This window comes from Nyctereutes procyonoides, unplaced genomic scaffold (genome assembly GCF_905146905.1).
Source record: "Nyctereutes procyonoides isolate TBG_1078 unplaced genomic scaffold, NYPRO_anot_genome, whole genome shotgun sequence".
Lineage (NCBI taxonomy): Eukaryota > Metazoa > Chordata > Mammalia > Carnivora > Canidae > Nyctereutes > Nyctereutes procyonoides.
Window position 1 is genome coordinate 28,900,144 of NW_026575049.1, and position 27,778 is coordinate 28,927,921.

Below are 27,778 nucleotides of genomic sequence, written 5' to 3' on the forward strand. Positions count from 1 at the left end.
CAGATGAGGAAACCAAGCCTTACATGGGTTACATCACAATGCGTGTAAGGGGCAGAGCCAGGATTTCTATCCAGGTCCATCTGACTCCAAGCTCACGTGTGTTCACCAACCTGGGCTCCACCGATCTAATGCCAGCACACCTGGGGCCCACATTTCCAGCTTGGGTCTGTGATTGGCACCTCCAAGAAAAGTCCATGACAGGGCCAAAGGCTGATTCTAAAGGATACCTTTCCAGAGTTTTGTACATGTTAACTCTTATTTATAGATAGAGGCACAGCAGAGCTGAGTTGTTTAACACACACCAGCAGAATCTGAGCCACCAGACCTGCCTGGGCAAGAGCACGTGAGGAGCCTCACCCCAACAGCGGGCGGGATCTGGAATAAGCCCTGGCACCCCAGCCCGCAAGTGTCCACAGGGGGGCACCCGGGTGGGCATGTGGGGACGACAGTGTACACCCACCTACACGAGAGTCCCCGCACCCCAGACCCGCCATCCCAGGAAGGCGCAGTGGCCAGTCTGGGAGTTAAGGGTTTCGTTGCTGCCCTGGTGTCAAGTTTTCACCTTCAGAAAGGAGTGAGGAGACATTTTGTGATTGCTGGAAACACGACAGAACATGAATCACAACGGAACAGGAAACCGGCTTCTTGAACTGCAAAATGTACATTACAGTTCTAATTGTTCTGCAAAAGCATAAAAACAATTTTTTTTTATTTTATTTATTCATTCATGAGAGACACAGGCAGAGGGAGAAGCAAGCTCCCTGCAGGGAGCCCAACGTGGGACTCGATCCCAGGTCTCCAGGATCACACCCTGGGCCAAAGGCAAGCGCTAAACCGCTGAACCACCCAGACTGCCCACATAAAAACAATTTTTTAAAAATAGAAATTATCGGGTAGCCCGGGTGGCTCAGCGGTTTAGCGCTGCCTTCAGCCCAGGGCCTGATCCTGGAGACCCAGGATTGAGTCCTGCATCAGGCTCCCTGCATGGAGCCTGCTTCTTCCTCTGCCTCTCTCTCTCTCTCTCTGTCTCTGTGCGTGTCTCTCATAAATAAATAAATAAAATGTAAAAAAAATTACCATCAAAATGGAAACTGAAAGCACATACTCTAGGAGAGACACCTCTTGGAAACACTCTGAGCTTAGACTGTGGCCCACTACCTCTCTTTGCGGTGTTTTTTTTCTAAAGTGCCTCCCTCCGGCTATGAGATCCTCGGACACGAGGTCACTGAGACGCATCTGCCTCCCACACCCGTCCCTGCCCTGTGGACCCGAGGCAGCTGGCACCCCAGGGCTGGGCCCAGCTTGCCTGGCCCGCTGGGGACACTGTGAGAGCCACACTGCCACCGTGTGGACACCGATGCTGACGCCCGCTGCTGAAAACCACGGCTGCCCACCGCCCACCCTGCCGGGGGTCCAAGCCCCACAGTTGCAGTCGGATGGCCTAGACTGGCTGGCTGGTCCGGGGGGCGGAGCGGGGGGAGCACCTGTCTAGAATCCAATCAGCCCCTTGCTAGGGGCTATAGAGCACTTCTAAGCTTCTACCTCCTACTATTTGGGTGACCCTGGACAAGCTACTTCACCTCTCTATGCCTCATTTTCCCCATCTGCGAAATGGAGATTCACAGGATTGTAGGATTAAATAAATTGGTACCTGTAGGGTGCTTATCACAGTGTCAGGTGTTTGGTAACTCTCCAGTATATCAGTAGCTTTCAAACCCTCTGACCACGACCCACAGTAAGAAACACGCTCTACATCACAACCCAGGACACACAGATATAGACCTAACACTGACAACTGCTCCACAAAATAATACTTATAATATACAACGTACTCTGACATTTTCAATTCCATTTGTTTATTTTAAAGCTGATCACAGGGACGCCTGGGTGGCTCAGTGGTTGAGCATCTGCCTATGGCTCAGGGTCCTGGGGTCCTGGGATCGAGTCTCACATCGAGCTCCCTGCAGGGACCCTGCTTCTCCCTCTGCCTGTGTCTCTGCCTCTCTCGTCTCTCATAAATGAATAAATTCTTTAAAAAAAAAAAAAGCTGATTACAATGCACTAAATGGATTTCACAAACCCACCAATGGCTCACATCCCACAGTCTGAAAAGCACTGCAATAAATCTCTGCAAGAGACAGCAGGAGAAGCTTTACCCCGTAGCTCAGGCAGCAGCCCTGGCTCCCTTCCCTTCCTCTAACACCTGTGCCCTGAGCCTGCGTGGTGCCGGAGCTGGACCCACTCCAGGTTGGCTCTGGATGGGCAGCCACACCAGCCTGGAGCTGAGGAGCCCCTTTGTGGCTTACTGTGAGTGCAGCCTTGTCAGAGGCTCTCTCCCTGCAGAAAGAGAGAGGAAGAGATTTCATCATTCCTCGGGCACTGACAATATGCTGGGCCCTGTTCTCAGTTCTTCCCACAACCTCACAGCGCCCTAGGAGGAAGGCATCATTCTTCCCATTTCTCAGATGAGAAGACAGAGGCCAAAGAGGCCACGTGACTGTGGAACAAGGATAAACAGGACTTGTCCCCCTTTGGAGTTTGGACTGTGAATTACGCAGGGAACTTGGCCTTCCAGAAAATGCAGTGGACATTGATGAATAGGATGAATAGGTGACTGGAAGAAAAAGTGCAGGAGATACAGGGAAATGGAAATAATGGGCAAAGGGGAAGCAAGCACCCCGACCAGATGGCATCTGTATTAGCAGAAACAGCTGCACACAAGGGGCGCTGACGTCAGAGGGGCCAGAAGAACTGGGGCTCCCGCTGTGGATTACCACAACTGGCTCCAGTCCTAGGCCAGGGGGAAGCAGAGCAAGACAGAGTGGAGAGGGCCAGGCCTGCCCACGTACTCCCCTGGTCTCCTGCCCATGAGGGACACTCAGAAAAGTGAAAGGCTGACACAGCTGATGACCAGAGGGGGGATAGGCCTGTTCAAAGAGTTCCTTGCCCATCCCAGGGGAGGAGGCCTACACCCTGTGGCTGTGCACACCAGGGGAGTGAGGGCATGAACCTGCCAACTGTACAGAGAACAAGTATGGCCAAGACAAAGTGGGGAAAAAAAACAAAACAAAACCGACTATGGCAGCGATTTTGGAAGGGTCTAATGGAGCCCTGTAATATGGCGGGGAAAATGGGATTTGGGATAAGGAGATGTGATTCATGCTCCTGCTCTCTGCTTGTGGTACAAATAATTGCCGAGCACCTACTACGGCACCAGGCCCTGAGATAAGCAGGGGAGGGACCCAGTGAACAGGTTCAGTTATGAACTGGCCCTGAGAAAACAGGTCAGGAGTTGTGTGTGCCAGAGGGAAGGATGAGAGCTGTTGGAAAACTGAGAATGAGTTAGGTTTCTTTGTTTTTTAGAGTTTTCATTTTTTTAAAAGATTTTATTTGAGAAAGAGAGAGAGTATGAGCATGAGTGGGGGGAGAAGCAGAGGGACAAGCAGACTCCCTGCTGAGCAGAGAGCCCCACACGGGGCTCAATCCAGACCCTGAGATCATGACCTGAGGCAAAGGCAGACAGTAAACCGACTGGGCCACCCCAGGACCCCTAGATTTTTCATTTTTATGTTAATCTCTACACCCAACACGAAGCTTGAGTTCACAACCCTGAGATCAAGAGTCACATACTCTTCAGATCAAGAGTCACATGCTCCTCCAACTGAGCCAGCCAGATACCCCATTTTTTTTCTTTTTTTAACATTTTTTAAAAATATTAGTAATAAAGGCAGTGGAAACAAAGAAAGAGACAGTAACAGCAGCATGTTGAGTGTGGTGATTGATAAGATGCACAGGGGCTAGGGAAGCTTGGAGAAGAGCATCTCTCCCGCTCAAGGAGGCTCAGGGAAGGGTCTCCAAAGATGATGCTCGTCTGGTATCTGGTGGCATTTTCTCCCATGGAGAGTACAGGGAATCCCCTTCCAGCCGTCGCAGCAACGGCAACATTCAGGGACAGGAGAGACATTTAAGCAAACCCTGGAGCTCTAAGGGGTTCCCACTGGAGGTGTGAGACGGGGCTCTGCCAATTCTCCTGCCCCGACTTGGGACAAGTCCGTAACCTTTCTGTAAACCTTTCCCTGAGATTCTATTTACTAAGCTTCTCGGGAACATCCCCTGTGAGCCAGGCACTGTATCAGATTGCTGGGCACGCGGAGTCAAATAGGAGCCAAGAACTCCGGGGATCCCTGGGTGGCGCAGCGGTTTGGCGCCTGCCTTTGGCCCAGGGCGCGATCCTGGAGACCCGGGATCGAATCCCACGTCGGGCTCCCGGTGCGTGGAGCCTGCTTCTCCCTCTGCCTGTGTCTCTGCCTCTCTCTCTCTCTCTCTCTCTGTGACTATCATAAATAAATAAAAATTTAAAAAAAAAAAAAGAGCCAAGAACTCCTACTGTCAGGAAGCCTGTGGTCTGGGGGAAGAGATGGCACCAAGGACTGTTATGCGAGAGTTAGGAACAAAGCCCTAAAACGAGGAGGCAATTAACGCTGCTCAAAGAAGTGATGATGAGTAGGTGTTCCACCAAGTGGAGAGAGAAAAAAAGCATTTCTTCTTCCTCTTTTTAAAGTTTTTATTTCTTTATTTGGCAGAGCACAAGCAGGGAAGCGGACTGGACTCCGGGCCGGGCGGGAAGCCGGAGGCGGGACTCGACCCCAGGGCCCTGAGATCAGGCCCCGAGCCCCAGGCCGACCTTAGCCGCCTGAGCCAACCGGGCGCCCCCGCAAAGGCATTTCGGGTCAAGCAGTCAGGGAAGGAAAAGGCGGTGATGGATCCTAGATCCGCGAGGCCTCGAGGGGTGGTGATGTCGGGGTCCGGCCGGGTCCCCGCAGCGACGGCGGGTGCGGGGGAAGGCCGGGCCGCATGGCCCTCCCGGCACTCCCGGCACCACCGCCACCGCCTGGCCCCCCGGACAGCCCCGGGCCCCTGCGACTCCCCAGAGACCGGCTGGAGGCAAGCCCAGCTGGCCAGGTCACCGACTGGGCACAGCGGCCCCCGCCAGGGTCCCCGCCAGGGCCCCCGCCAGGGCGGCTGCCCGAAACCTCGGGGTCGTGCCGGAGCATCCTCCCTACTCGGGGTCTTTAGCCCCCAGCCAGCACTCCGCCTCCGGGGAGCCTGGCTTCCCCGGAACGGGGGGAAGGGGTCTTCGGCACCCTTTTCGGTTTTCGGAGGACACGGAGGCAGAGCGGGGCGGTTCAGGAGGTTGCCGCGCCCGGAGCCACGCCCCCTCCCGCCCTTTCCTCTCGTGGACTCCTCCCCCGCCCCTTCTTCTTCCGGACCCTCCTCTAGGACCCGCCCGCCTTTTCCGGCCCCGCCCCCCGATGGCCACACCTCTTCCGGGAGCCCGAGGGCCCGCCCCTTCTTCCGGTCCTTCCCCCTGCGAACCCGCCTCCTCTTCCGTTTTCTCTTCCCCTCCCCCACCAGAAGCCCGTCTTCCGGTCTCTAACTGAGGCTCCACGTCTCCCGCCATCCCCATTGGTGGGAAATCCAAGCCGCCCCTCAAGCTGCGGAGAGAAGCGTTCCGGGTTGCCTGTCCCCGGAAGTGATGTTCGAAAGGCCCTCCCCCCGGAAGTGACGAAGGGAGTGCCCTTGACTGGCGGGGAGGGCCGGGCAGTGCATCCCTCCGCTCTGGCTGCAGGGAGGTAGGAGGCTCGTGAGGGTGGCTCGAGGCGGTGTCGCGGCGGAGACACGCTCCGGGCCTTCTCCTCCGCCGGCCGGCGGCCGAGCGGGCGGAGGCCCCGGGCGGCGGGGGGGACCTGCCCCCCGCGGAGCCGGGATCCCCGGTGGCGTCGGACTCCTCAGTCCGTCAGACACGTCCCTTGGTTTTTAGAACCCCCACACTCCCTCCTGTTCCCGAGCCCCTTCGTTCCCCTCGAGCTGTTGCGATTCCTCTTCTCCTGATCCTTGCATAACCCCCTTTCCCCTTAATTTCCCGTTAGAAGGCCTCCTAAGCGAGTAATAAAGAGTTGCAGACGGCCTTGGGTCCCAGTGTTGACTCTCCTTTAGTAGTTGGCTTGGTTGCGCGCGCAGCCCGGGCTCGTCGCCGGGGTAGCGCCGTGGGGCCCGGCTGCCCGCGGGTGACCCCGGAGGACCAGGCGCGCGGGCGCGGGAGGGCGCGGCTGCCCTCGCCCCGGCAGGGGCTCCACCGGCGGAGCTCCCGCCCTCCCTTCTGATCCAGTCCCGCCCATATCCCGACTGCTTTTTTTTTTTTTTTTAATTTTATTTATTTATTTATTTATGATAGTCACAGAGAGAGAGAGAGGCAGAGACACAGGCAGAGGGAGAAGCAGGCTCCATGCACCGGGAGCCCGATGTGGGATTCGATCCCGGGTCTCCACGATCGCGCCCTGGGCCAAAGGCAGGCGCCAAACCGCTGCGCCACCCAGGGATCCCCCGACTGCTCTTTGATTGCCAGCCCAGTTTTCCTGTCCTGGTGTATGATTGCTTCTGCTTTCTGATTCTGATTCTTGGCTTAACCTCTACTCTCAAAATCTTATATGTCATTTCTTGGCATCTTTGTTCAGGCCCGGAAATCTTAAGGCGCCCCTCTCCCCCCAGGACCACCTAAATAACCTTTCTTTTCCTGGTGAATTGACTTCCCGAACTTTCTGCCTTTCCCCCTCACAGATGGCTCAGCGACTTCTCCTGAGGAGGTTCCTGGCCTCCGTCATCTCCAGGAAGCCCCCTCAGGGTCGATGGGCACCTCTCACCTGCAGGGCCCTGCAGTGCAGCCCTGGTCACCTGACAGCAACACCCACCCAAGCCCGGTCAATATACACCACCAGAGTCTGCACGACAACCTTCAACATCCAGGATGGACCTGACTTTCAAGACCGAGTTGTCAACAGTGAAACACCAGTGGTTGTGGACTTCCATGCACAGTGAGTCCTGGGGGTCAGCAGAAGAACGTGGTGCTACTTGTTCAGGAATTTGAGTAGGGACACCTGGGTGGCTCAGTGGTTGAGCATCCGCCTTCGGCTCAGGTTGTGATCCCAGGTCCTGGGATGGAGTCTCCCTGTGAGGAGCCTGCTTCTCCCTCTGCCTGTGTCTCTGCTTCTGTCTTTGTCTCTCATGAATAAATAATTAAATCTTAAAAAAAAAAAGTGATTTATTGAATAGCTGTCATGTCTCAGTCCCACGTCTGATGCTTCACGTGCATAGTCTCATTACAAAGACGGGTAAGACCCAGTCCTGGCTCTCAGAGATGGAGTGTAGTCTGATAGGACACAGACCAGTCAACAGTCTTTAGAGCTCACTGTCACTGGAGCAAGCTGAGAAACACTCATGTTCTGTGTCTTGCTGCCCAAATGGCTGAGAGTCCCCCTTCAGCTTGGACCAAAGCAAGAAAAATAGGACTAACTATCGCATTTTCTGGCTTTGGGTGTTCCTGACCCTGCGGATGAGTTGATTTTTAACATCTTGCCACCAAAACTGGGAAGGGCTGGCAAAGAGTTATCAGTGGCACCACAGTGGTGCCCAAGCACGCAGGGGATGGGCAGGGTTTTCTTTTCAGTGCTATATGTAAGTTTGTCGTAGGGGTAGTTCAGTGCTTATAGCCACCTGATTGTTAGCTTGGCCTTTTTCATTTCTGGACTTTGGGTCCCGACTAGCCACCTAGCTACAAAAGAACTTGGACAAACCCCTCAGATTGAGGCATCCTGGTGTAGCCTGGGTTAGACATTGGGAGGCCTTCTGGGCAAATCTCTGACAGATTGTTTTGCTTTCTTTCCTGTTCTTTCTCTCTGACTCACCATGTTGCCTTGGGCTGGCCATTTGATGTCCTCATGCCTCCCTTTCCTCACTTATAATAGGAGATGAGGTGTTGCAAACTTGTGAGTTCATTAATTGAAATCTCTGAATGTAAAGGGTTTTAAAGGCTGAGACTAAAATAACCATCATGGGCCAGGGGTTCATGGCAAGCAGAGCCTTCTCCCATCCTGGTATAGTGAGCACTCCAGAGAGGACTTCCAAAATGAATGATAAATGGGATTATGCCTCATTTTCTTCTCTGACAAAGTAAGATGTGAGTTTGTTCATTCAGTGCCCGGCACTGTCCATACCACCTGTCCTCACAGGGCTCACCACCCAGAGGGGAGCACCTGTGATCAGTGCAGTGCTAACAGCGGACCCAGGGCCTGGGAGAGGTCACAGGATAACCCAGTGATGAAAGAAGACATTTGGAACGCAACACCAGCCTCTAACCAGCTCTGGGACCTTGCCATGAGTTCCTTAACTTGTAGGATCCTTCATTTCTTAGGAAGGTGTTTTCCTTTGTGGGGTTGAGGGTTCTGGGCAGTAAAAGGTGAGAAGGTCCCAGCATAGCGACGAGCATGTTGTAGACTCCCCCTGGCACTGGCTTCTCCCTGTAGTTCTGGGTCCATGAGGTTGTCTGAAATAACTCCACAGCCTGTAGAATATGTTGAGCCACATGGCCTTAGTGGATTTCTCATCACTGCTTTGAGAGACATAATCTCATTTATTCAAAAGAGGAAACTGAGGCTCTAGAACAGTCAGCTGGTTGATGAGGAGTCCCTTTCGGAACCCAAACCTATTAACTTCAACTTTCATATTTTTCTGTGCGGTGGTGTATTTCTCTTACGCGTGCTGAAATAACCTTTATCAGCGTCTTCCAATGAGGACTTGTGTTTTAGAAGCCTGGGACCTTTGAAAATCCCCCTGCTGCAGAGTTCTGGCTTTATCATTGGGCATGTCAACGTTACAGGTTAATATTCAAACGTTGTAAACAGAGCTGACAAGGACAAAATGCCCCTCAGAAAGATGTGGGTCAGGGAAGGTTCTAGGGAGACAGAAGATGGATTGCTGAGCACTCTTGTGACTAGATGCTTCCTTTCTCCCCTTCTGAGGTGGTGTGGCCCATGCAAGATCCTGGGGCCCAGGTTAGAGAAGGTGGTGGCCAAGCAGCATGGGAAAGTGGTGATGGCCAAGGTGGATATTGATGACCACACAGACCTCGCCCTGGAATATGAGGTATGAATCAGCGGGGGACTGCCGCTGTGCAGCTGGTGTGGGGGGTGCTTGTGACCCTGGGATAGCTGGTGCGGGACATGTCTTGGGGACCACCAGGTAGCCAATAAGGGATGTCTCAGTTTTTTTCTGGAGCTTTCAGGAGTTCAGAGCACTTTGCAGGTGTGACTATATTGGTCCTCTGAGCTGCTTATGTCTCTTCACTACCTTTAGGAAGTGGAATGTATGATCCAAAACACCAGCTTATTCTCTGAGGCTTGGGACATTGATGCATTCCTTCGTTCGTATATTCATCCATGCACATATTCAGTTAGCAGTTATGTGGGAGCCCTGCCATGTGCCAGGCATTCATGATTCTGGCACAACAAAGATGAACTCCTTGTGTCAGGCACTCTCAGTCTAGCAAGAGAACAACAGGTAGATCATTTCACTGTATGGTGAGAAGTGCTGAGAGCAGAGGTGCACAAAGGAAGAAGACACTGATTGTTGGGGTGCAAGGGAAATGCTTCCCATTAGGGGGACCTCTGAGTGGGGCCACGGAGGATGCATGGAGAAGCAACGCCAAGAGCACGGCACACACTGAGACAGGAGGGAGTCTCGTGTGTTTGGTTGGGGGGTGTGTTCATTCAGCAGGTGTGTTTTCTCTTAAATGCCAGGTGCTGTTACTTGGTTGTTGATAAGGCACTGAACGAGGCTGAGAAAATCCCTGCCTTCATGGAGCCTGCATTCTAGTATTTTTGATGGGTGGTCGGCACACTGTTTCTCTAAAGGACCAGGTGGAACATACTTGAGGCTTTACAGGGCATTGGTCTCCACTGCACATACTCAGCTGCCATTGAAAATAGCTAGAGACCAAGGTGCCTGGGTGGCTCAGTTGGTTGAATGTCTGTCTGCCTTTGGCTCGGGTCATGATCCCAGGGTCTTGGGATTGAGCCCTGCATTGGGCGGGGAGTCTGCTCCTCCCTCCCCATCTCCCTGATCTGCTTACTTGTGCACGCTCTCTCTTTCTCTCTTTCAAATAAATAAGTAAAGATCTTTTAAAAAAAAAAAAAAAAAGGAAGGGGCAGCCCTGGTGCCACAGCAGTTTAGCACCGCCTTCAGCCCAGGGCCTGATCCTGGGGTCCCCGGATTGAGTCCCACGTCGGGCTCCCTGCATGGAGCCTGCTTCTCCCTCTGCCTGTGTCTGCCTCTCTCTTTGTCTCTCATGAATAAATAAATAAAAATTTTTAAAAATAAAAATAAATAAAGAATGAGGGAGAGAGGGACGGAAGAAAGGGGGGAAGGGAGAGAAGGAAGGAAGAAACAGCCAGAGACAGTATATAAACAAAGGGGCATAGTTGTATGCAAATAAAACTTTATTCACACAAATAGGCAGCAGGCTCAGTTTGGCCCATGGGCCATGGTTCACTGATGCCTGCTTTAGATAACAAGAATGATGGGAAAGGAGCACCTGGGTGGCTCAGTGGCTGAGCGTCTGCCTTCTGCTCAGGTCATGATCCCAGGGTCCTGGAATCTAGTCCCGCAGGGAACCTGCTTCTGCCCCTCTCTGTGTGTCTCTCATGAATAAATAAATAAAATCTTAAGAAAAAAAAAAAAAACTATGGGGAAAAAATAAGTCAGGAAAAGGAGATGGGGCTAAGCATGGGGCTGGGGAGGGTTTCATTTTTAAAAGGGTGGGTGTGGCAGGGGCACCTAGCTGGTTCAGTGGAGCATGTGACCGTTGATCTCGGGGTTGTGAGTTCACATGCCATGTTGAATGTAGAGCTTTAGTTTAAAAATACATAAATAAAAATAAGTAAATTAAAAAAAAAAGCGGGCTTGGGAAGGCCTCCTTGAGAAGCCTGACATCTGAGCAAAAACATGAAGGGAGTAAGGAAATGACCCAGGCAGCACTTTGGAAGAACAGTCCATCTCCCTCTGTCTGTGTCTCTGCCTCTGTTTCTCTGTGTCTATGAATAAATAAGTAAAATCTTTAAAAAAGGGGGGGGGGGGGCGGGGCAGCCCTGGTGGTGCAGCGGTTTGGCACCGCCTGCAGCCTGGGGTGTGATCCTGGAGACCCGGGATTGAGTCCCGCATCAGGTTCCCTGTGTGGAGCCTGCTTCTCCCTCTGTCTGTGTCTCTGCTTCTCTCTCTGTGTGTCTATGAATAAATAAATAAAATCTTTTTTTAAAAAAAAAGAACAATCCAGGCAGAGCAGATACCAATGCAAAGGCCCTGTGGTCAGGGTGAGCCCGATTTGCTCACAGAATAGCAGTGCGTGTGTGCCTGGAGCAGGGGATGCATGGAGTGTTGGGGATACCCTCCAGCCTTGGAGAACAGGACAGCTAGAGAAAGGGGAGAAGTGCACTGTGGCCAGTAGCCAGCGTGGAGAGCTGAGGAGGGATTAAGAGCACAGGGGGTGACAGTCGGCCACAGACCGAGGGGAAGGGGTCTGGACAGCCATGCTGAGGATACTGTTATTACAGAGCCGGGGTCATGCCTAGTGCCACGTCGCCAGATCTGGCTCCCTGGCACATTTGATCTAACTTGGGTTCTTTTTTAAATACTGAACCAGCTGTTAATGTTTATAACAGAGATTTCATGCCAAAATCCAGATTTCTGGTTCTCTTGAGGTACTTGGACCCGGCCAGTGTGACCCTTCATCCCTCCTTCCTTCCAGTGACCGAAAGAGGGGGCCTGTTCCCTTGTCAGGATTTATAAGTCCAGGCTCGGCTCTCATGAGACCAGCTCAAGTGGAGGTGCCACCTCCAGCCAGCCCCCGAGGGGCGAGGATGAGAATAGGCAGGCTGCCTGTTGCACTGGAGTGGGAGTGATCACCCACCCGAACATCAGGCTGCCCCAGCCAGAGGCAAAGCCGCTGGTGACCACTGCATTTGGGAGAGGGGTGTTGCCGAAAGAAGACTGTCGGTGGCACTGAGTGACTCAGGGCTGCTTACAAGGACTTGTGGGGGAAGGATCACTTGATGTTGTTGTGTTAAGTAAACTATACCCCCAATGTGGGGCTCAAACTCACAGCCCCAGGATCAAGAACTGTATGCCCTACAGACTGAGCCAGCCGGGTGTCCCGAGGTGCTTTTTTAAAGCTCTCCTGCCGATCTTTCGGGGAGTGGGGGCAATTACTGGCCACTCAGATGCTCCTCCCTTTGTCCTACTTGTCCAAGGCCCACGGGGCCACGAGGCGGAGCTTAGGGCTGGAGCGGCTAGGACATCCCCGGGGTAACTGGCAGGCATAAGGTGTATTAGGCCAATTCCTGCCAGCACAGCAGTCAGCCCCAGCCATATTCCAGGATCTGTGGTTAGCCGGTGCAGATGGCAAGAAGAACCCAGTTCCCTCCAACAGTGGTCACACTGGTGATAAGGTTCCCAAGATCATCCCCACCTGCATTCTAGGGAGCCTGGTGACGTTGGGCTGGCCACCGAGGTCCTGTGATGAGGCCTGGAGAGCGTGTGTTACAGGATTGGCTCCCTCCTTCCGCGCTCTGCAGTCCAGATAGTGTGTCGGTCACACAGGACCTCAGGACAGCTGGGCCCACGTCACCTGGTCCCAGCCCCCTTGTTTTGCCAAGCCCCGGGCGGATGTCACTGCTGTGCTTAAGGACCTCCAGCAAGGGTTTTCCTGACCCCCTCCCCCAGCCCTTTCCTTCCTTCACACCTGTTCTTTTGGAAGAGAGCCTGAAGGAGATGTTTGAGTTGAGAGATCCCTAGTATCTCCTGAGACAGCTTCCTCCTTTTCCAAGTGTTGGGTGAACATGTGGGAGAAACTGCTTTAAGTTGTATTCAGGGAATTTGGTGCCCCTACCTGAGCTTTCCAGAACACCTCCCCTAAGCCAAGCACACACCATCTGGGTGAGTCTCCCTCCTCACACACATTCCCCTTGTACCACACTTCTGCTTTGACCCTAGAACTCCACTGTCTCCCAAAGGAGAAGGAAGGGAAAGGCTGGGGGCCTCAGGGTTTCAGTGTCCCCCACCCCACCCCCCTTTGCACACTGCCTTGGCTTGGCCAAATGAAAAGCTCTCTCCTCTCTCATCTGTTCGTCCCCACTGAATGGCCAGGCATTCCCTGATCATTCAGACCCTGCCAGCTACTGGGGGCAAAGAGCAGATCCAGATGTGGACCTTTGAGCCTTTATGCTTTCCTCTGGGGCTTTTTCGGACTTGACACTTTTAGCTGTTATGCTTTTACTTTTTCCTCATATATAGAAGGCCTTTAAAAAACATTAGAAAAACAGCCAGGTAATAAGTAATAAGGGGGAAACGTCACCTGTCATCTTGCCATCCCAACACAATCACTGTCAGGATTTGGGGGAAGTGGTTTAAACTTTTATTTGAATTTTTTCCCTCTTAGTGTTTCATCTAACCTCATAGACATTTCATTGAATACTTATATTTTGGTGCTAGAAAGTATCGTATTCAATCATTACCATATCCCCCTATTTTGAAAGTATTCTAAATCAGTGCTTCACAATCATGCATATGATCTGGGATGTTGCTTAAAAACAGATGATGGATGATTCACTAGGTCTAGGAAGAGCCCAGGATTCTGCTTCTCTACAATCTTCTCTGTGACTACTGCCAGCGGTTTGGAACCAAACATCAAGATGCAAAAGTTTCAAAGTCCTATGCTAGCCTTCTGGGGGCATGCAAGGGTTCACACCTGCTGGTGTCCATCTCGTGGGTTTAGACAAACGTACAGTGACATGCATCCACCGTTACGGTTTTGTACAGAAGAGTTTCACCATCTTAAAAATCCCCTGTGCCCCACCTTTTCCCTCCCTCCTCCCCTTGGGCCCCTGGCAACCACTGATCTTCCTACTGTCTCCATAGTTTTGCCTTTTCCAGAATGTCATATAGTTGGATTTGATTTTTTTGTTTATTTAAGTAGACTCTGTGCCAAGCACGGAACCCAGCATGGGACTTGAACTCCTGACCCTGAGATCGAGATCTGAGCAGAGATCAAGAGTCACTTAACTAACCAAGCCACCCAGGTGCCCCAGGATTTGATTTTTTTAAATAATTATTTCCTGGGGTGCCTGGCTGGTTCAGTTAGTGGCACATGCAACTCTTGATTTTGGGGTTGTGAGTTCAAGCCCCTCATTGGGTGTGGAGATTACTTCAAAAGAGAAAATCCTATAAAAAGTAATAATCATACTCATAACTTTCTCCAAGAATCCTCCTGTGTCCAGAGGCTTCTCATTAGAAGCGTGGAGTCAGCCTTCCTGTGTTTCCCTACGTGGGCTTCCTCGCCCTGCTGGGACTCAGTAGCTCTGAGGCCAGCGTGTGGCAGTTAGACATCACGGACAGCCGGGCCAGACGGATCCTGTGTCAGACCACAGCTCTGTCACTTAGTCACTCAGCTTTTGTGCCTCCGTCTTCTCATGTTGAAAGCCCCACCTTGAGGTGAGAATTCATGAAGTAGAGGATGCAAGTGGTTAGTGTCACCCCTGACACTTGAGGAACCCCTGGTCTAGCAGCCTGGCTGACAGTGATCTTTTCCTTCGCATCAGCTCTGCACTTAGCTAAGGAGGTTGCCAGCCTGCTGTGACAACTGTCACTGTGTCTGTCCCTCGGTAGGCCCTCACAGAAGGGGAGGACTGAGCAGGACCATCGAGCTCAGTGGCAGTGCGGCCCGTGAGCTGCCAGTTAGTGGGAACCAACCACACACACACACTCATCCCGCCCTGAATTCTCAGGGTCTCAGGTTCAGCCTCGAAGGCTCCAGGTGGCATCACAGAGCAGGAGAAGCAGCGCATCCTAACATGTCTGTTCACCTTTCCTCCAGCCGCTCTGTCCCCTCAGTGCTGCTGGAGTTCAGAGGGAAGCGGCATTCTTGCTCCATCACGGCCCCTCTCACACTCAGATCACATTCCAGAGGAATGCTCCAGGGACCTGTGCACTTCCATTTAAGGCAGTGTTTACAAGCACCAGCCCCTCCAGATTTGTGAGCCAAACTCAGGATCGGCAAAGCCACATCCTCCTCCTTGCCGGGAGGGAGGTCCAGTCCCACCCCGGGTACTATAGCAGTGGCCTGGAAAACCAGCTTCTGGCCAGCCTGTTGATGTGTGTACTCGTCTGATTTAGACTGACACTTCAAAGAATGCCCTTGGTCAGTCATGACTAGACCTTGGAGAGTTTGCTGTACGTCTGACTGCAGCGTGGCCGTGTGTGTGTGTCTGTGCACGCGCGCGTGTGTGCGCACGCCTACACACACGAGTTTACACAAATGTGATCCTGGCAGAGCTGGTCTGGAGTCTGAAAATGGAGTCCGCTGCGAGCATAGTCCTACTTAGAGGACACGCAAAAACAGACCGCTTCTCATATATACGACATAGTTTTTATATCAGTTGAAGAAACTGGGTGAGATCCAGTTAGTGATTGCACCTTGTCCCCGAGTTGAGGGGCTGGATTTGAGGTGCCCTAGCTGCCATCACAGGCCACTAGAGGGCGCATAAGAACACAGCTGGGGAGCTGGGCTGGCCCATTCCGAGTGCGTGACTCTTATTTTAAAAGATTTTATTTATTTATATGAGAGAGAAAGAGCACAAGTAGGGAGGAGAGGTAGATGCCGAGCAGGGAGCTGGACACGGGGCTCAATCCCAGGACCCAGGATCATGACCCGAGCCAAAGGCAGACGCCCCAGCCAACTGAGCCACCCAGGCACACCCCCAGTGTGTGACCCTTGATCTCAGGTTGTAGCCCCAGGTTGGGTGTAGAGATTACTTGGGAAAAAGATCTTTTTTTTTTTTTTTAGGATTTTATTTATTTATTTGTTCATTCATTCATTCATTCATTCATTCATGAGGGATACAGAGAGAGCCAGAGACACAGGCAGAGGGAGAAACGGGCTCCATTTAGAGAGCCTGATGTGGGACCCTGAGCCGAAGGCAGACACTCAACCACTGAGCCACCCAGGCGTCCCCCCCCAAAAAATCTTCAAAAAACAAATAAATACACAACTCTGGGTCCTGGCCTGTGCCTGGAGACAGGGTGAGCCACATGCTGGACCTTTGCAGTTCCTGCCACCTCTTGTGTTACAGCCATGGACAACGAGGGTAGGAGCCAGTGGTAGGGCCACAAGCAGCAGCACCCACGGTCAGGCCGCTGCCAGATGGGTCTGCCTGCGTCTTCCCTCCGAGAAGTGTGTCAGCTACCACCTGCATCAGCCCCAGGACACTCCCTGCAAGAGCCTGAGAACACCCAGAGCCCGTGAGGGGAGGAGGGCAGGGCCTGCCACCTGGTGGGTGGCACCCAGCTGAGGTGTGAGAGCTGCCTGTCAGGCCCACAGCTCCTTTTGTAACTGACCTGGGTACAGTTTGAACATCCTGACTCCTAGGTCTGGCTTCCCAGGATGACTCATGGGCAGGACAGTACTCAGAATTGGTGAAGACTTGAGATGTTTGTGTAAATTGCTGTTGTTACTTTGTAGTTAACATGTGTAAGAAAAGAATGTTTATCTTGTTCTGTTTACCCATTTTTTTTAAAAAAAAAATGTCTACAAATGTCAGGGAGGGAGCCCAGGGTGCAGAAAATGCTTGATGCCAGAGTGGGCAGTGGGCCTCATTACATGCCGTGGAATCCGTACAGGTCCCCTGAGGGAACTTGAAAACATGCTTCATAGGCCAAGAATTTTGCCTCCATCCCCCTAATAAATAAACCTCAGCTCCTATACGGCCGAGGCCTTCGTCCCACACCGTCCAGCATGAGTCACTGAGTTTCTGGACCCTGCTGGCCATTCAACGGCCGCGAGCTCATGTGGCTCACATGGGGCCTGTGTTAGAAGCTCCTGACGTGCTCCCCGTAGCCACCACTTGCCGGGGGCTCCTGCACACTGGGCCCTCTGCCAGGTCCTGACACTTGAGGGCCCTGCCAGGTTCAGGGCACATGCTAGACTCTGCTCGCCGTGCTCATGCAGCCCCAGACCTGGTGTAAGTGCTGCCAGCAGCTCCATTTTGCTGATGGGAACACAGAGACCATGCTGACGGGGCCTGCCCGGAGCAGCTCAGCATGGGGTCATCCACTGCCAGAGCCTGGGCTCCTCGCTGCTCAGCTCTACATACGAATCTTTCATCTCTGTCCTAAACCTTCAAGGATGTCCTCAGGGGAGATCCTGTCACCCCCATTTTACAGAAGAGGGTGCCGAGGCCGGGAGCAGAGCCAGGACTCAGGCTCTCATGTCTCTGGGCTACCCCCCTATCCCCACCCAGGCTGGGCTGCCCCTTGGGGAGCTTCTCCTGGCCCCGTAGCCGCTCCCTGCCCCCAGCCCTGGCCTGCAGCTGTGTGGGCTATTTTCATCCCTCCTGTCACTGCAGCCAAACCACTGGGCCAGTGAGTCAGTCCTGTGGTTCGGGGAGGAAGGGGACCGCCGGGAGCCCACAGTGGAAAAGTCTTTCCAGTGGGCGGGCCTCCAGGCCCTGCAGCACCCCTGCACCAAGGGAACAGGCCCCGCCTTCCGCTCGGCCTGTCATTGCCTTGCAGAAACCACCAGCCTTCCCCACGACGGCTGGGGAATGGCCGATGAGACCAGTTCGCCTCCAGGTAACGCGGTCTACCTCCATCTGCTCCTCCAGGTGTCCGCTGTGCCCACTGTGCTGGCCATCAAGAATGGGGACGTGGTGGACAAATTCGTGGGTATCAAGGACGAGGACCAGCTGGAGGCCTTCCTGAAGAAGCTGATTGGCTGACAAGCAGGAAAGAGGCCTGGCTGCCCTTGCCCACCAGGGCCCCTGCAGTTCGAGGAGGGGCCCCGCGAGAACTCTGAGCCCTTCCGTGTTGGCCCTTCCTGCCTCCTCCCTTTTGCCCGGCCCCCATGGGCCCGTGCTTTGGAGACCAGGCCCCCAAACATGGGTGCCCAGCTAACCTCCAGGGTGGCTACCCGGGGAATGGTGCTGCCACTGACCTGGGGACAGCCATCTCCTACCCACTGTCTTGTCTGCTCCCACTAGGGCTTGTCTCTGTCCTCCCAGGATGCTGGAGAGAGCCCCAGGCCAGCCCACAGTGCCCCGTGCCGGGTGACAGCTCGGTCCACGTCACCCTGGTCCCTTCTGATCTGCACCCTGGTGCCTGGCCCGTCTGTCTCCTGCGTTTTTCTTTCCTGCTGCTGTTTTGTAAAAAGGAAGAAGGAAAAAGAAACCCAAACAAGGGAGAGTAATATATAATTCTCTCATTTTTTGTAGGTCTGTAATAAAGAACTTTATGTGATCCCTTCTACCTCCTGCTCTGAAGAACAGACCCTGGGCCCCACGCTAAATTACCCTGTAGCCACCCCCCCCAGAGCCACGTCCCTTCCTTCTTCCCAGGCGCCAGGGCAGAGAACACATGGGCAGGGGGAGGGGGGGGTCCCAGACCCCTGTCCCTGGGAAGCCTCACTGTGAACAACCTGGACCAATAAAGCTAGGGTTTGCACTGTTGGGGGCTTCCGTTCTGTCTGGGCTCTGGAAGCACGAGGGGCGACCCCTCTCCAGGCTGCTGGGCTGCTGGCCCTTTGTCCTCTGGCTCTGCCACCCTCTTGCCCTTGACCAGCCACTCCTGTTACTTATACTGTTGTCACTGGTCGCCACTGTCTGGGCACCGCCTTCATGTGCAAGCAGGGCAAGAGGATGCTTGTCCCCTTTATGCAGATAGGGACATTGAGACTTGTGCGGTGCAGAGCCAGGGCTTGTACCCAGGTATGGTTGCCTCTGAAGCCTGGGCTCCTCCAGCTGATCCCTCTGGTGCCTCTGGGGCTTCCTTCTCCACCAGCCAGTAGGCACATGGCCACTCCTGTGGGAGCCAGGCCCCCTAGGGAGCTGGGCTGTGTTTCCTGTGTGTGCCCTAGGAACCCTCAGCCTCGGAGCCAGGCTCTGTCCCACCTTGTTCTCAGCTCTCCCGGGGCCCAAGGAGGAAGATACCAGGCCTGCCAGCCAAGAGAGCCTACCCCCATCTCCCTCGTGGGGCCGAGGTGCCAGCTTCCTAGGGACCACAGGTGTTTGACAGCAGGGGTATCCTGGCACCCTTGCCCTCAGCCTTGGGGTGCCATGTCTACTCCCGGGTGCGTTGGCCTCAGTCGCTCTCATGTTCCTATTATAAGTGCCTGTGTCATATCTGGGTCTTTGAGGGGTCCACCCCAGCACCACCTTGGGAAGGCTGCTGTGGGGAGTGGGGCTGCCTCAGAGCAGCCCCTGAAAGACCTCTGACCCAGGACCCGTCACAGGCATACGGAGGGGAGATGAACCAGCAGCTGGCATTAGATGGAGGCCGAGAGCTCTGGGAGGATGGGCAACAGCAGCCAGCTCTCAGAGGGCACTAAGTGGGTGCCAGGCCTCTCTCGAGGCACCCGACCCCACAGCAGCCACACAAGGTCAGCATCCTCACCATCCTTCCCTTTTATACGTGAGACCCTCTCAGAGGTTGAGGACCTCGCGCAAGATCACGGAGCCCACAGGCGGCTGGGCGGGGATCCGAGGCCAGGCAGGCTGGCCGTCCCTGCACCTCTTCCTCGTGGTACAAAACATACTGTGCGATCTTAGGCCAACAGCTGGCCAGCACAGCAGGCGGTGGCGGCTCGCCTGACCGAAGAGACGCTGATGCGGACGTTGAGTATCTTCCAGAGACGCCCTGCAAGTAAGGGGTGGGCCAGAGTTCAGGGTCACGGTGCTGTGACGCCGAGCCCGGGTCCTGCCAAGGTACCCGCCGCCGCCGCTCCTTAAAAGGTGCCCTTTGCCAAGCACTTTCTACACAAAATTACCTCATTTAATTCCTCTCTTGTGAGGCAAGTCTTATTTCCATATGACAAGTGAAAAAACCGGTTCAGAGAAATTGACTTACCCAAGGTCATGTCTCAAAAGTGATGATGCCAGATTTAAACCCAGGTGGGGGGTCTGGCCTCGCCAGTGAAGGGCTGCCAAAGGGCCCTGGGGCCAGAGGCGGGGCCTCTGCGCTGCCCCGAGCTCCCTGTCCTTAAAAGGTGTGCTGTGGGGTGAGGTAAGCTGGTGGCCTCGGCCGTCCCAGGTTGGCAGTCTCTGCCAGTGCGGCTGTTCGTGGCATGAGTCACTGGCTGTGAGCACAGAATCCTCGGGGTGATCCCATTTGACCAATTCCATGCCTCTGACCTCACCGGGACGCTGCTGGCTCTGCATCGTGGCCCCATTGCTGCCCTCTGGGTGCCACCTCGGGCACAGACACCCCCCCAGGAAAGGGGGCATGGCCACGGGTCCCCGGGGCCCCAAGACCTCCCAGGGGGGCGTTTCTACACCATATTTTCCTGATGCCAAGTTTATCCAGTTGGCCCCAAGACGAGTGGAGGACGGAAGCTTGCATTTGTTGGGCTGTGTGTACGTTGTCTGCTGTGACCCCCACCACTCCTCGCCAGGCAGTTCTCCCCATTTCTCAGGGCAGGAGACTGAGACGGAGCCATGTCTGGAATGGCCAAGATGCACTGCAAACGGGCGTGCTCACCATCAAGGAGCGCCAGTGGGGCTGCCGAGCCCTAGGATGGGGCCGGACCTGGCCGTGCTCTCAAGAAGTTTGCAAAGCAAGGGGCTGCAGGCCACTCCGGAGGTAATGCCAGGGTGTCACCCTGTGACCCATGGATCATCCAGTCTCCCTCATAAGGGCCCTGGCAGCATGACTTGCCCAGGTCACAGCAAGTTTGTGGCAGGGATGCGAGGCCAAGTGCCCTGACTTGAGCCGGCCCTAAAATGAAAGTCGTATGACCTTTCTTCCCGGGCTCCAGGAGAGGTGAAGAGGATGCTGCGTCTCTGCGGAGGCCAGGCTCTGGGGCCGGGACCTGCTGGGTCCAGGGGATGTTGACCCTGCTGCCAGCACCCTTCCCAGCAGTCCCTGCCCACAGAGGTCCTGGGGGGGGGGGGGGGGACTCAGCCCCTGCCCCAGACGCCTGGGGAAAGTTCGTCCGGAAAGTGAAGGCGGTTCTGGCAGGGCGGCCGGAAATCCCTAATGTGCGGGCCTGGCCTGGGAAGGACAGAGAACAATGTGGGGGCCCCGGTGGCCAGCAGGTCGCCGGGTGGCCAGCGAGGCTTCCAGGCATGTTGCCGCAGTTCCTCTCTGCTGCCTGGAACGCTGGCCGCAGGCGTGACCCTGAACCCCCGGCCCGGCGCTGGCTGCCCGGCTCTGCAGGAAACCCGGACCGCTGGTTCTTCCAAGGAACTTGAGCTCCCCAGCCACCTCCTTTTTTTTTTTTTTTTAATTTTTATTTATTTATGATAGTCACACACACACACACACAGAGAGGCAGAGACACAGGCAGAGGGAGAAGCAGGCTCCATGCACTGGGAGCCTGACGTGGGATTCAATCCCGGGTCTCCAGGATCGCGCCCTGGGCCAAAGGCAGGCGCCAAACCGCTGCGCCACCCAGGGATCCCTCCCCAGCCACCTCCTGACAGCCTTCTGGAAGCCAAGGGCCATCTGCAGCTACTGTGAGGTGCTCTAAGTGGGGCAGGAAGAATCAGGTCTGGGTTCAAGTCCTGACTGTGCCACCTTCTAGGTGTGTGGCCTTGGGCACGCTGCCCCCCATTCTGAAGCTCAATGGTGACATCGGCAAAATGAGGCGCCGGGGAGCTAGCTCTCGGGGAGCGTGCTCTGTGCATCATCTCACTGGGCCTCAACAAGCCCGAGAGGCGGGGCTGGCCATCACCGCTTTCCTGATGAGGAAACTGAGGCCCAGAGCACTTCGGTGACCCGGCATTGACAGGTGTCAGGGCTCGGCGCTGAACTCGGGTGTGTCTGACTCTAAAGTCTCTGCGTGCCTCCCCTTTGGGGCAAGGTTTTTTCACCACTTTGAGCCTCAGTGGCCCCTCTGCATGCTGGGCCATAACCCCCCTCCTCACGAGGTCATGTGGGGATGCGTGGCCAGGCGTGCAGAAGCGCTCTGGTACCTAGCCGGGGCTCAGAAAGTGTCCCTTGCTTGGCTCTCCCCTCCCCGCAGCCACCTCTTCAACAGGAAGCACCAAGTTTCCTGAGATAAGGACCCGGCCGCTCACCATGGGCTGGGCCGGCGTTGTAGCGGGCCGTGGGTCTTACACTGGGCCCCCTGCCCTGGCCCCGACCCCTGCCGCCACCCCCTCCTGCTCTGGAGCTGGCTTCGTCTCGTCATCCCACCTGTGGCCCCGGGGAGCTAGAGGTGGTGACCTCATTCGCAGAGATTGCCCAGTGGGATTCACCCTGAGTTGGGCCCTCTGTTCCCCACGCCTCCTGGCCTGGCTCCGACCCCTGGGCCCGCGGGCCACATGCAGCCACTGACGGGAGCACCTCCTGTGGGCTAGGAACCCCACCCCCCCACTGCTGCACGGCTGCTAATTAATCACTGGGGGAGCTGGTCCCAGCTTACTGGGAAACGGTAGGCAAGTAGCTGTCTGTCTCTGGTCCACTGCCTCCCCGTACAGAGGCGACGCAGCATCGCTCCCCGGCGCCCTGCACTGCCAGGTGCTCCGCCCAATCTAACCCTCCCGACACCCACCCCAGGTAGCCATTGTCCTTCGAGGAGGTAGCCATTGTCCTTAGAGGAACCTGAGGCCCAGAGGCGTGGTGTGCCATGCCTAAGGCATACCCGGAAAATGGGCCCGGGGTGGCCTGACCCAATCCCCCCCCCCCCCCCCCCCCCCGTCCTCCCCTGTCCTCCCCCTCTGCCACACTGCCGTCCCCAGGGGGCAAAGGATCCCGCCAAGTGCGGGGACTTTGGGCCTCTCTTCTCTGCTTCCCCATCACCAACCCCTGGCCAGAGACAGGAGATTCCCTTTCCTCAGGATCTACTCCTAAGGCTGGAACGTTCTCTCCAGTCCCAACATGACAACCTCATCCCTACCTCAGCCGGCTGGTGTCTGTGAGTGCCTCTCTCGGCCTGGCACGAATGCCACAGAACATGCGCATCATGACGAAAAACTGCGGAATGATTGCAGGTCCTCAAGGGGGTGCAGATCTGCAAGGGCTACCTCAGACGAGAACTGAAGAGAAGGGAGTCTGAAGAGCAAGCAGGGGGAAGAGCATTCCAGGCAGAGGGGAGAGCAGGTGCAAAGGCACAGGGGTGGGAAAGCACATCTGTCCGAGCACGGAGGCTGGGAGGCAGGCGGCCGGCGGGGCCCACTGACCGGCCATGGAGGCGGGCCTTGGAGTCACGTAGACCCGGCTCCAATCCTAGCTCTCCCCTCCTTTATTTTTTGTTAAAGATTTATTTATTTCTTCATGAGACACACAGAGAGAGGCAGAGACGCAGGCAGAGGGAGAAGCAGGCTCCCAGGATCCCAGACCCCGGATCACGCCCTGAGCCAAAGGCAGATGCTCAACCACGGAGCCACCCAGGCGTCCCTAGAGGTTTAATAGCAATGAATAACACACAGAGGTTGCGGGCACTGTTCTAAACACTGTGTATTAATTGCTTCAGCGTCCATAAAACCCTAGGAGGTAGATTCCAGTATCAGCTCCAGTTTATGAATGGGGAAATTGAGGCACAGATGGTTTAGTTATGACCCCAGGTGCAGAGCCAGGGGTCCCCACCACTGTCTGACTGGTGCCCTGCTCTTCACCCTCCCCTATAGCCTTACCCTGACTTCTAGCAGCATCTCCCCCACATCCCAGACCGCTCAGATACGGTCACACCAGTAGCCTTCCCCTACTGTCCCACATTCAGGTATTTTCCAGTTAATATTTCCGTCCATTATAAATGAGACCGGAATGACCATGTTTGGACATAGAGCTTCTTTCTTCTTTTGGATTTTATAGATGCAGGTTTCTCTGGGCAAAGGGAGCATTTTATTGTCACTGAGAGGCTAGAAGGAGTGTCCCCGGGGCCTGAAACCTGAGCTAGGTTCTCTCTGAGTGAGCTCCTGCACCTCCCACCTGCTGGTTGACTTTGGGGGAGGGGAGGGTGAGCAACAGGAATGTCATCCAACCTGCCCCAGCTCCGGCCACCTCTACCTTAGAGAGTTCCAGGCCCTGGTCAATTATACTTCAATTTTAAAAAGAATAAGAATAAAGTAACTAAAAGAAAAAAAGAATAAAGTAACTTCCAGCCCCTGTCCCCGCCTGCCCAATCCTGGCCTTTCTGTGAACTGGAGTCCAAAGCAACCATTCATATGAGGGTCCGGTTGTGGTTATGCGTCTGGGATGGGTCCTGGGTCTGGGGTGGGACCTGGGAACGTGCATTTCTAAAGCCCTAGTGATTTGGATGCAAGTGCCCCTGGACTCGGAGAAATGCCCTTCCTGTGACCAGAACCCCCTCCCAGCCCATCCCATTGCACCTGTGCCTTGAGCAGCCTTCCATGCCCTGCAACATGAACGTATTAATGAAGTGTGTAACCCCCCAAGGAGTTGTTCTCTGCCAGGCCCTGCTCCTGGTCTGGTCCCCACCCTTACCCGACAGCCCAGACCCCATTGCCAAGGCCCCTCTCTCCTCACCAAGGAGGCCCAGCTGGACCCCGGCACCTCTGCCACTTTCCACATGATTTTGGCCATCAGCCTGAGTCTCTGAGCCACCGTGACCTCCCTCCCTACGAAACAAGCGTATTCATGATGCCCACGTTGTTCTTTCCCATATTTGTTTTCCTTCTCGTGGGCTCCTAGTGATGTCGAGAGAAGGGAAGAAGGCTACCAAGTCTGGATTGAGAAGAGGGAAATGGAAGCCCAGGGAGAGTAGAGGCCTGGCCTGGGGTCAACCAGCAAGCAAGAAGAGAGAATCCAGAAGTGGCTCTGGGGTCCCATTGCTGGTCCTGCGGTTGCTCTTTCCTGAGGCCAGCAGAGAGCTTGAGGGGGACCAATTCCTTCTAGAGGAGATGATGGGGGCAGGGATTTGTCCTCAGAGTCCCTTGCCCCTGCTGAGTCCCTGGAGCCAGGAGAGACCCTCCCTTCGGTGCTTCCACGTTGTCGGTCCGACTCAGCACCCCACACGGCCCAGGGATGACTGCGCAGAGCAGTGGCTGGGGGGGGACCGGCTGCCCAGCGGGCCTGGTGTCTGCTTGGCGCTTGGCCCTGACCGCTGAGGCACAGCTGGGCCAACTGGAGGGCTGCAGTGCTCAGGCCACAGGAGCAAGTTCCTCCCCTGCAAAAGGAGGGAGGGAGGGCTGTCCTGGGACCAGGCCCAGGCCCTCCCAGTCCTGGTGCTGGTCCCTCTGTGCCCTGGGGAGGAGGCAGAGAGAACTGGCCTCTCTGGATGAGGCCCCCGGGGGGGGGGGGGGAGAAGGCAGGCGGGGCCAGGGCAGCCTGGGAAGATGAGGCTGTGTGTGCACAGGAGGGCCAGGCTCGCGCCCTCACTCACTCAGCCGTGCTTGGCCTCTGAGGTCTCCTCTCTGGAGGCTGCAGTTCCCAGAACTCTGCTCTCCCCAAGTCATGAACCTCAGGGCACAAAGTCCCCAGAGACCAGCTCCCACCCCTGGGGTTGACTGAGGAAGCCAGGCCCCAGCAAGGGGAGGAGGTCAGGGCGGTGCTGAGGCCAGCTGGGGAGTGGCCAAGTCAGGAGGTGGTGGCTCTTCAGAAACCCCCACTGAGGCATCCCTCCCTTCCCCAGCTGTCCAAAACCAGACCGATGCCATGTGTCCTCACACTGCCTCCCCCCAGGAGCCCGACCCCAGAGGGCGGGGCTGGCCAGTCCTGGACGACCGTCTGTGTCAGTGCCCTGAACTCCTAGCCCAGGTCTGGGTCCTTCAGATGCGTCCATTCCCCAGCCCCATGATGCCATGAGTGACTTTGGGGAAGTAGGAGACAGATTTTTTTTTTTTTTTTTTAGCTGCCCAGAACTTCTGGTTGGAAAGCATTGTATCTTCAAGACATTCATTACAAAGCTTGAGGACAGTGGAGGAGTCCCACAGCGGGGCGGAGGATGGGGGGCCTCCAGAGACTAGGCTTTGGAATTTGATCTGAGATGACCAATCATCCTGGTTTGCCTGCGCTCAAGGAGGTTGTCACCACTCATGGGTTTTGAGAGCTAAAAGTGGGCCAAGTCTTGACTCTGCCACTCACTGGGTACCCATGGCTAAGACACTTCCCCTCTGCAGGCCTGGGGTGAGTGGGGGACACAGTGACAATGGGCATCCAATGTCCTTCACATGAAGTTCCCAGAAGCCTGCGGGGGGTGGGGGGAGTTGGAATGTGTGACCTCCCAGCACTGTAAGGGTTGTTTTCTCACTGTTAGTGTTGGCTGATCTGGTGAGGGAATCTCCTCCTCCTTCCCCCCACCTCCCACCGCCTATTATTCACTCATTTCCTGCCAAAGGCTAATGGGCAACCACTACGTGCCAGGCACGGATGGGACGCAGAGCCCAGCCCTCACGTAACTCAGGACGCATGCCTGGGCATTAGAACATGGTAAGAAGAATTTGTCCGGCAACACATTTTCATGAGCAGCTACTAGGTGCCAAGCATTGTCTTGAACGTTCTACAGGCATTAACCCATTAGACCCTCACAATAACTCAGTGAGGGGATCCCTGGGTGGCGCAGCAGTTTGGCGCCTGCCTTTGGCCCGGGGCGTGATCCTGGAGACCCAGGATCGAATCCCACGTCGGGCTCCTGGTGCATGAAGCCTGCTTCTCCCTCTGCCTATGTCTCTGCCTCTGTGTGTGTGTGTGTGTGTGACTATCATAAATACATAAAAATTAAAAAGAAAAGAAAACATTTAAAAAAAAATAACTCAGTGAGGGCAAGATTATTTTTCCCCATTTTGCATATGAACAAACTGAGGCTAAAAAGTTGAAGGAATCAGCACAAAAGTCAGAGAGAGGGCATTAAGAGGCATCTTTTTGAAGGATGAGTGTATGTCTCCGTGTGTGCAAGGAAAAAGGGCTTTCTAGAAGGGAAAAGTGGGTGCAAAGGTTGGGAAGCATGGAATAGCATGATGCCTCCAGGGAACTGCCAGTTCACAGGGGCCTGCACACTGAGGTGGGGTTCATACCTGGGCACCTGGGTGGCTCAGTGGGCTAAGTGTCTGCCTTTGGCTCAGGTCAACACCCCCGAGTCCTGGATCCAGCCTCCCTCTCCCTCTGCCCCCACTCCCTGATGGGCTCTCTATCTCAAACAAATAAATTTTTTTTTTAAAGGGTTCGTACTTAGCCTGTAGGCGACTGGGAGGTTGTAAAGTAGAGCAGAGGTCAAAAAAGAGCGACGGGACACACTGTGTTTTAAAAAGCTCGGGGCTGCGGAGAGGTGGAAGGGAGAAGAGTGGAGGCCAGGCGCAGGCCCCTGACTCCGCCGGACACTGCCTGTTGCTTTTAGGGCCGCGTGTGCCTCGCAGAGGGGCTGGGCCGGCCCAACCCGGGCCGCGCTTGGGCTTGCAGAGGCGCTCTAAGCCCCATCCGGGAAGGTGCCACGGGGGCAGGCGGCGCGGAGCCTCACCCTCCGCCCGCGAGGCTCCCCAGGGCCCCAAGTCCCGCTAAGGGTCCTGCTCCCCCAGCCACCTGCTGCGGAGCTTGGCCGCGCTGGGTGCCGCCCGCCGCCGCCAGGGGCCCGCAGGTCAAGGGCAGCCCCGCGGGGCGGCACCGCGCAGTCTCAGCCTCGGGGCGGCGGCGGGGACCCCACAGGGACCTCGGGGACCCCGGGGCATCACTGGTGGGGCCCCGCCTCGCTAGAAAGGTCCACCCCGAGGCAGTCGGGACTGGGGCGGGGCGAGCGCGAGGGGCGCCCTTATACAGCGCCTGCCCTTACACGGTGAGGCCGGCGCGAGCACCCGCCCGGGCACCTGTCGCCACCTGCGCTGCCCGCCGGACCCCCACCCCCCGGGCCGCGCCTCCCAGCGCCCTCCTGCGGGGGGGGGCCGCGCCCCTGCGCCCCTGCGCGCGGCCAGCGGGCCGGGATGGGGGGGGGCTCCCCGCAGGCCAGGGTGGGCTG

At 55.5% G+C, this 27,778-nt stretch overlaps 1 protein-coding gene across 1 annotated transcript; it reads left to right on the forward strand.

Moving 5' to 3' along the window:
• The first annotated feature begins 5,475 nt into the window (after positions 1 to 5,475).
• Positions 5,476 to 18,383, forward strand: TXN2 (thioredoxin 2). The gene is made up of 4 exons (XM_055329380.1): positions 5,476 to 5,633; positions 6,619 to 6,872; positions 8,856 to 8,979; positions 17,544 to 18,383. Exons 2-4 carry the CDS (start codon positions 6,619 to 6,621, stop codon positions 17,655 to 17,657), a joined length of 492 nt encoding a protein of 163 aa, XP_055185355.1. The 5' UTR covers positions 5,476 to 5,633; the 3' UTR covers positions 17,658 to 18,383.
• Positions 18,384 to 27,778: the final 9,395 nt, after the last annotated feature.

Coding starts and splice junctions, on each gene's coding strand:
- TXN2 (XM_055329380.1), top strand. CDS start 6,619: ATGGCTCAGCGACTTCTCCTGAGGAGGTTCCTGGCCTCCGTCATCTCC. Junction 6,873..8,855: donor GTTGTGGACTTCCATGCACA/GTGAGTCCTGGG, acceptor TCCCCTTCTGAG/GTGGTGTGGCCCATGCAAGA. Junction 8,980..17,543: donor ACCTCGCCCTGGAATATGAG/GTATGAATCAGC, acceptor CTGCTCCTCCAG/GTGTCCGCTGTGCCCACTGT.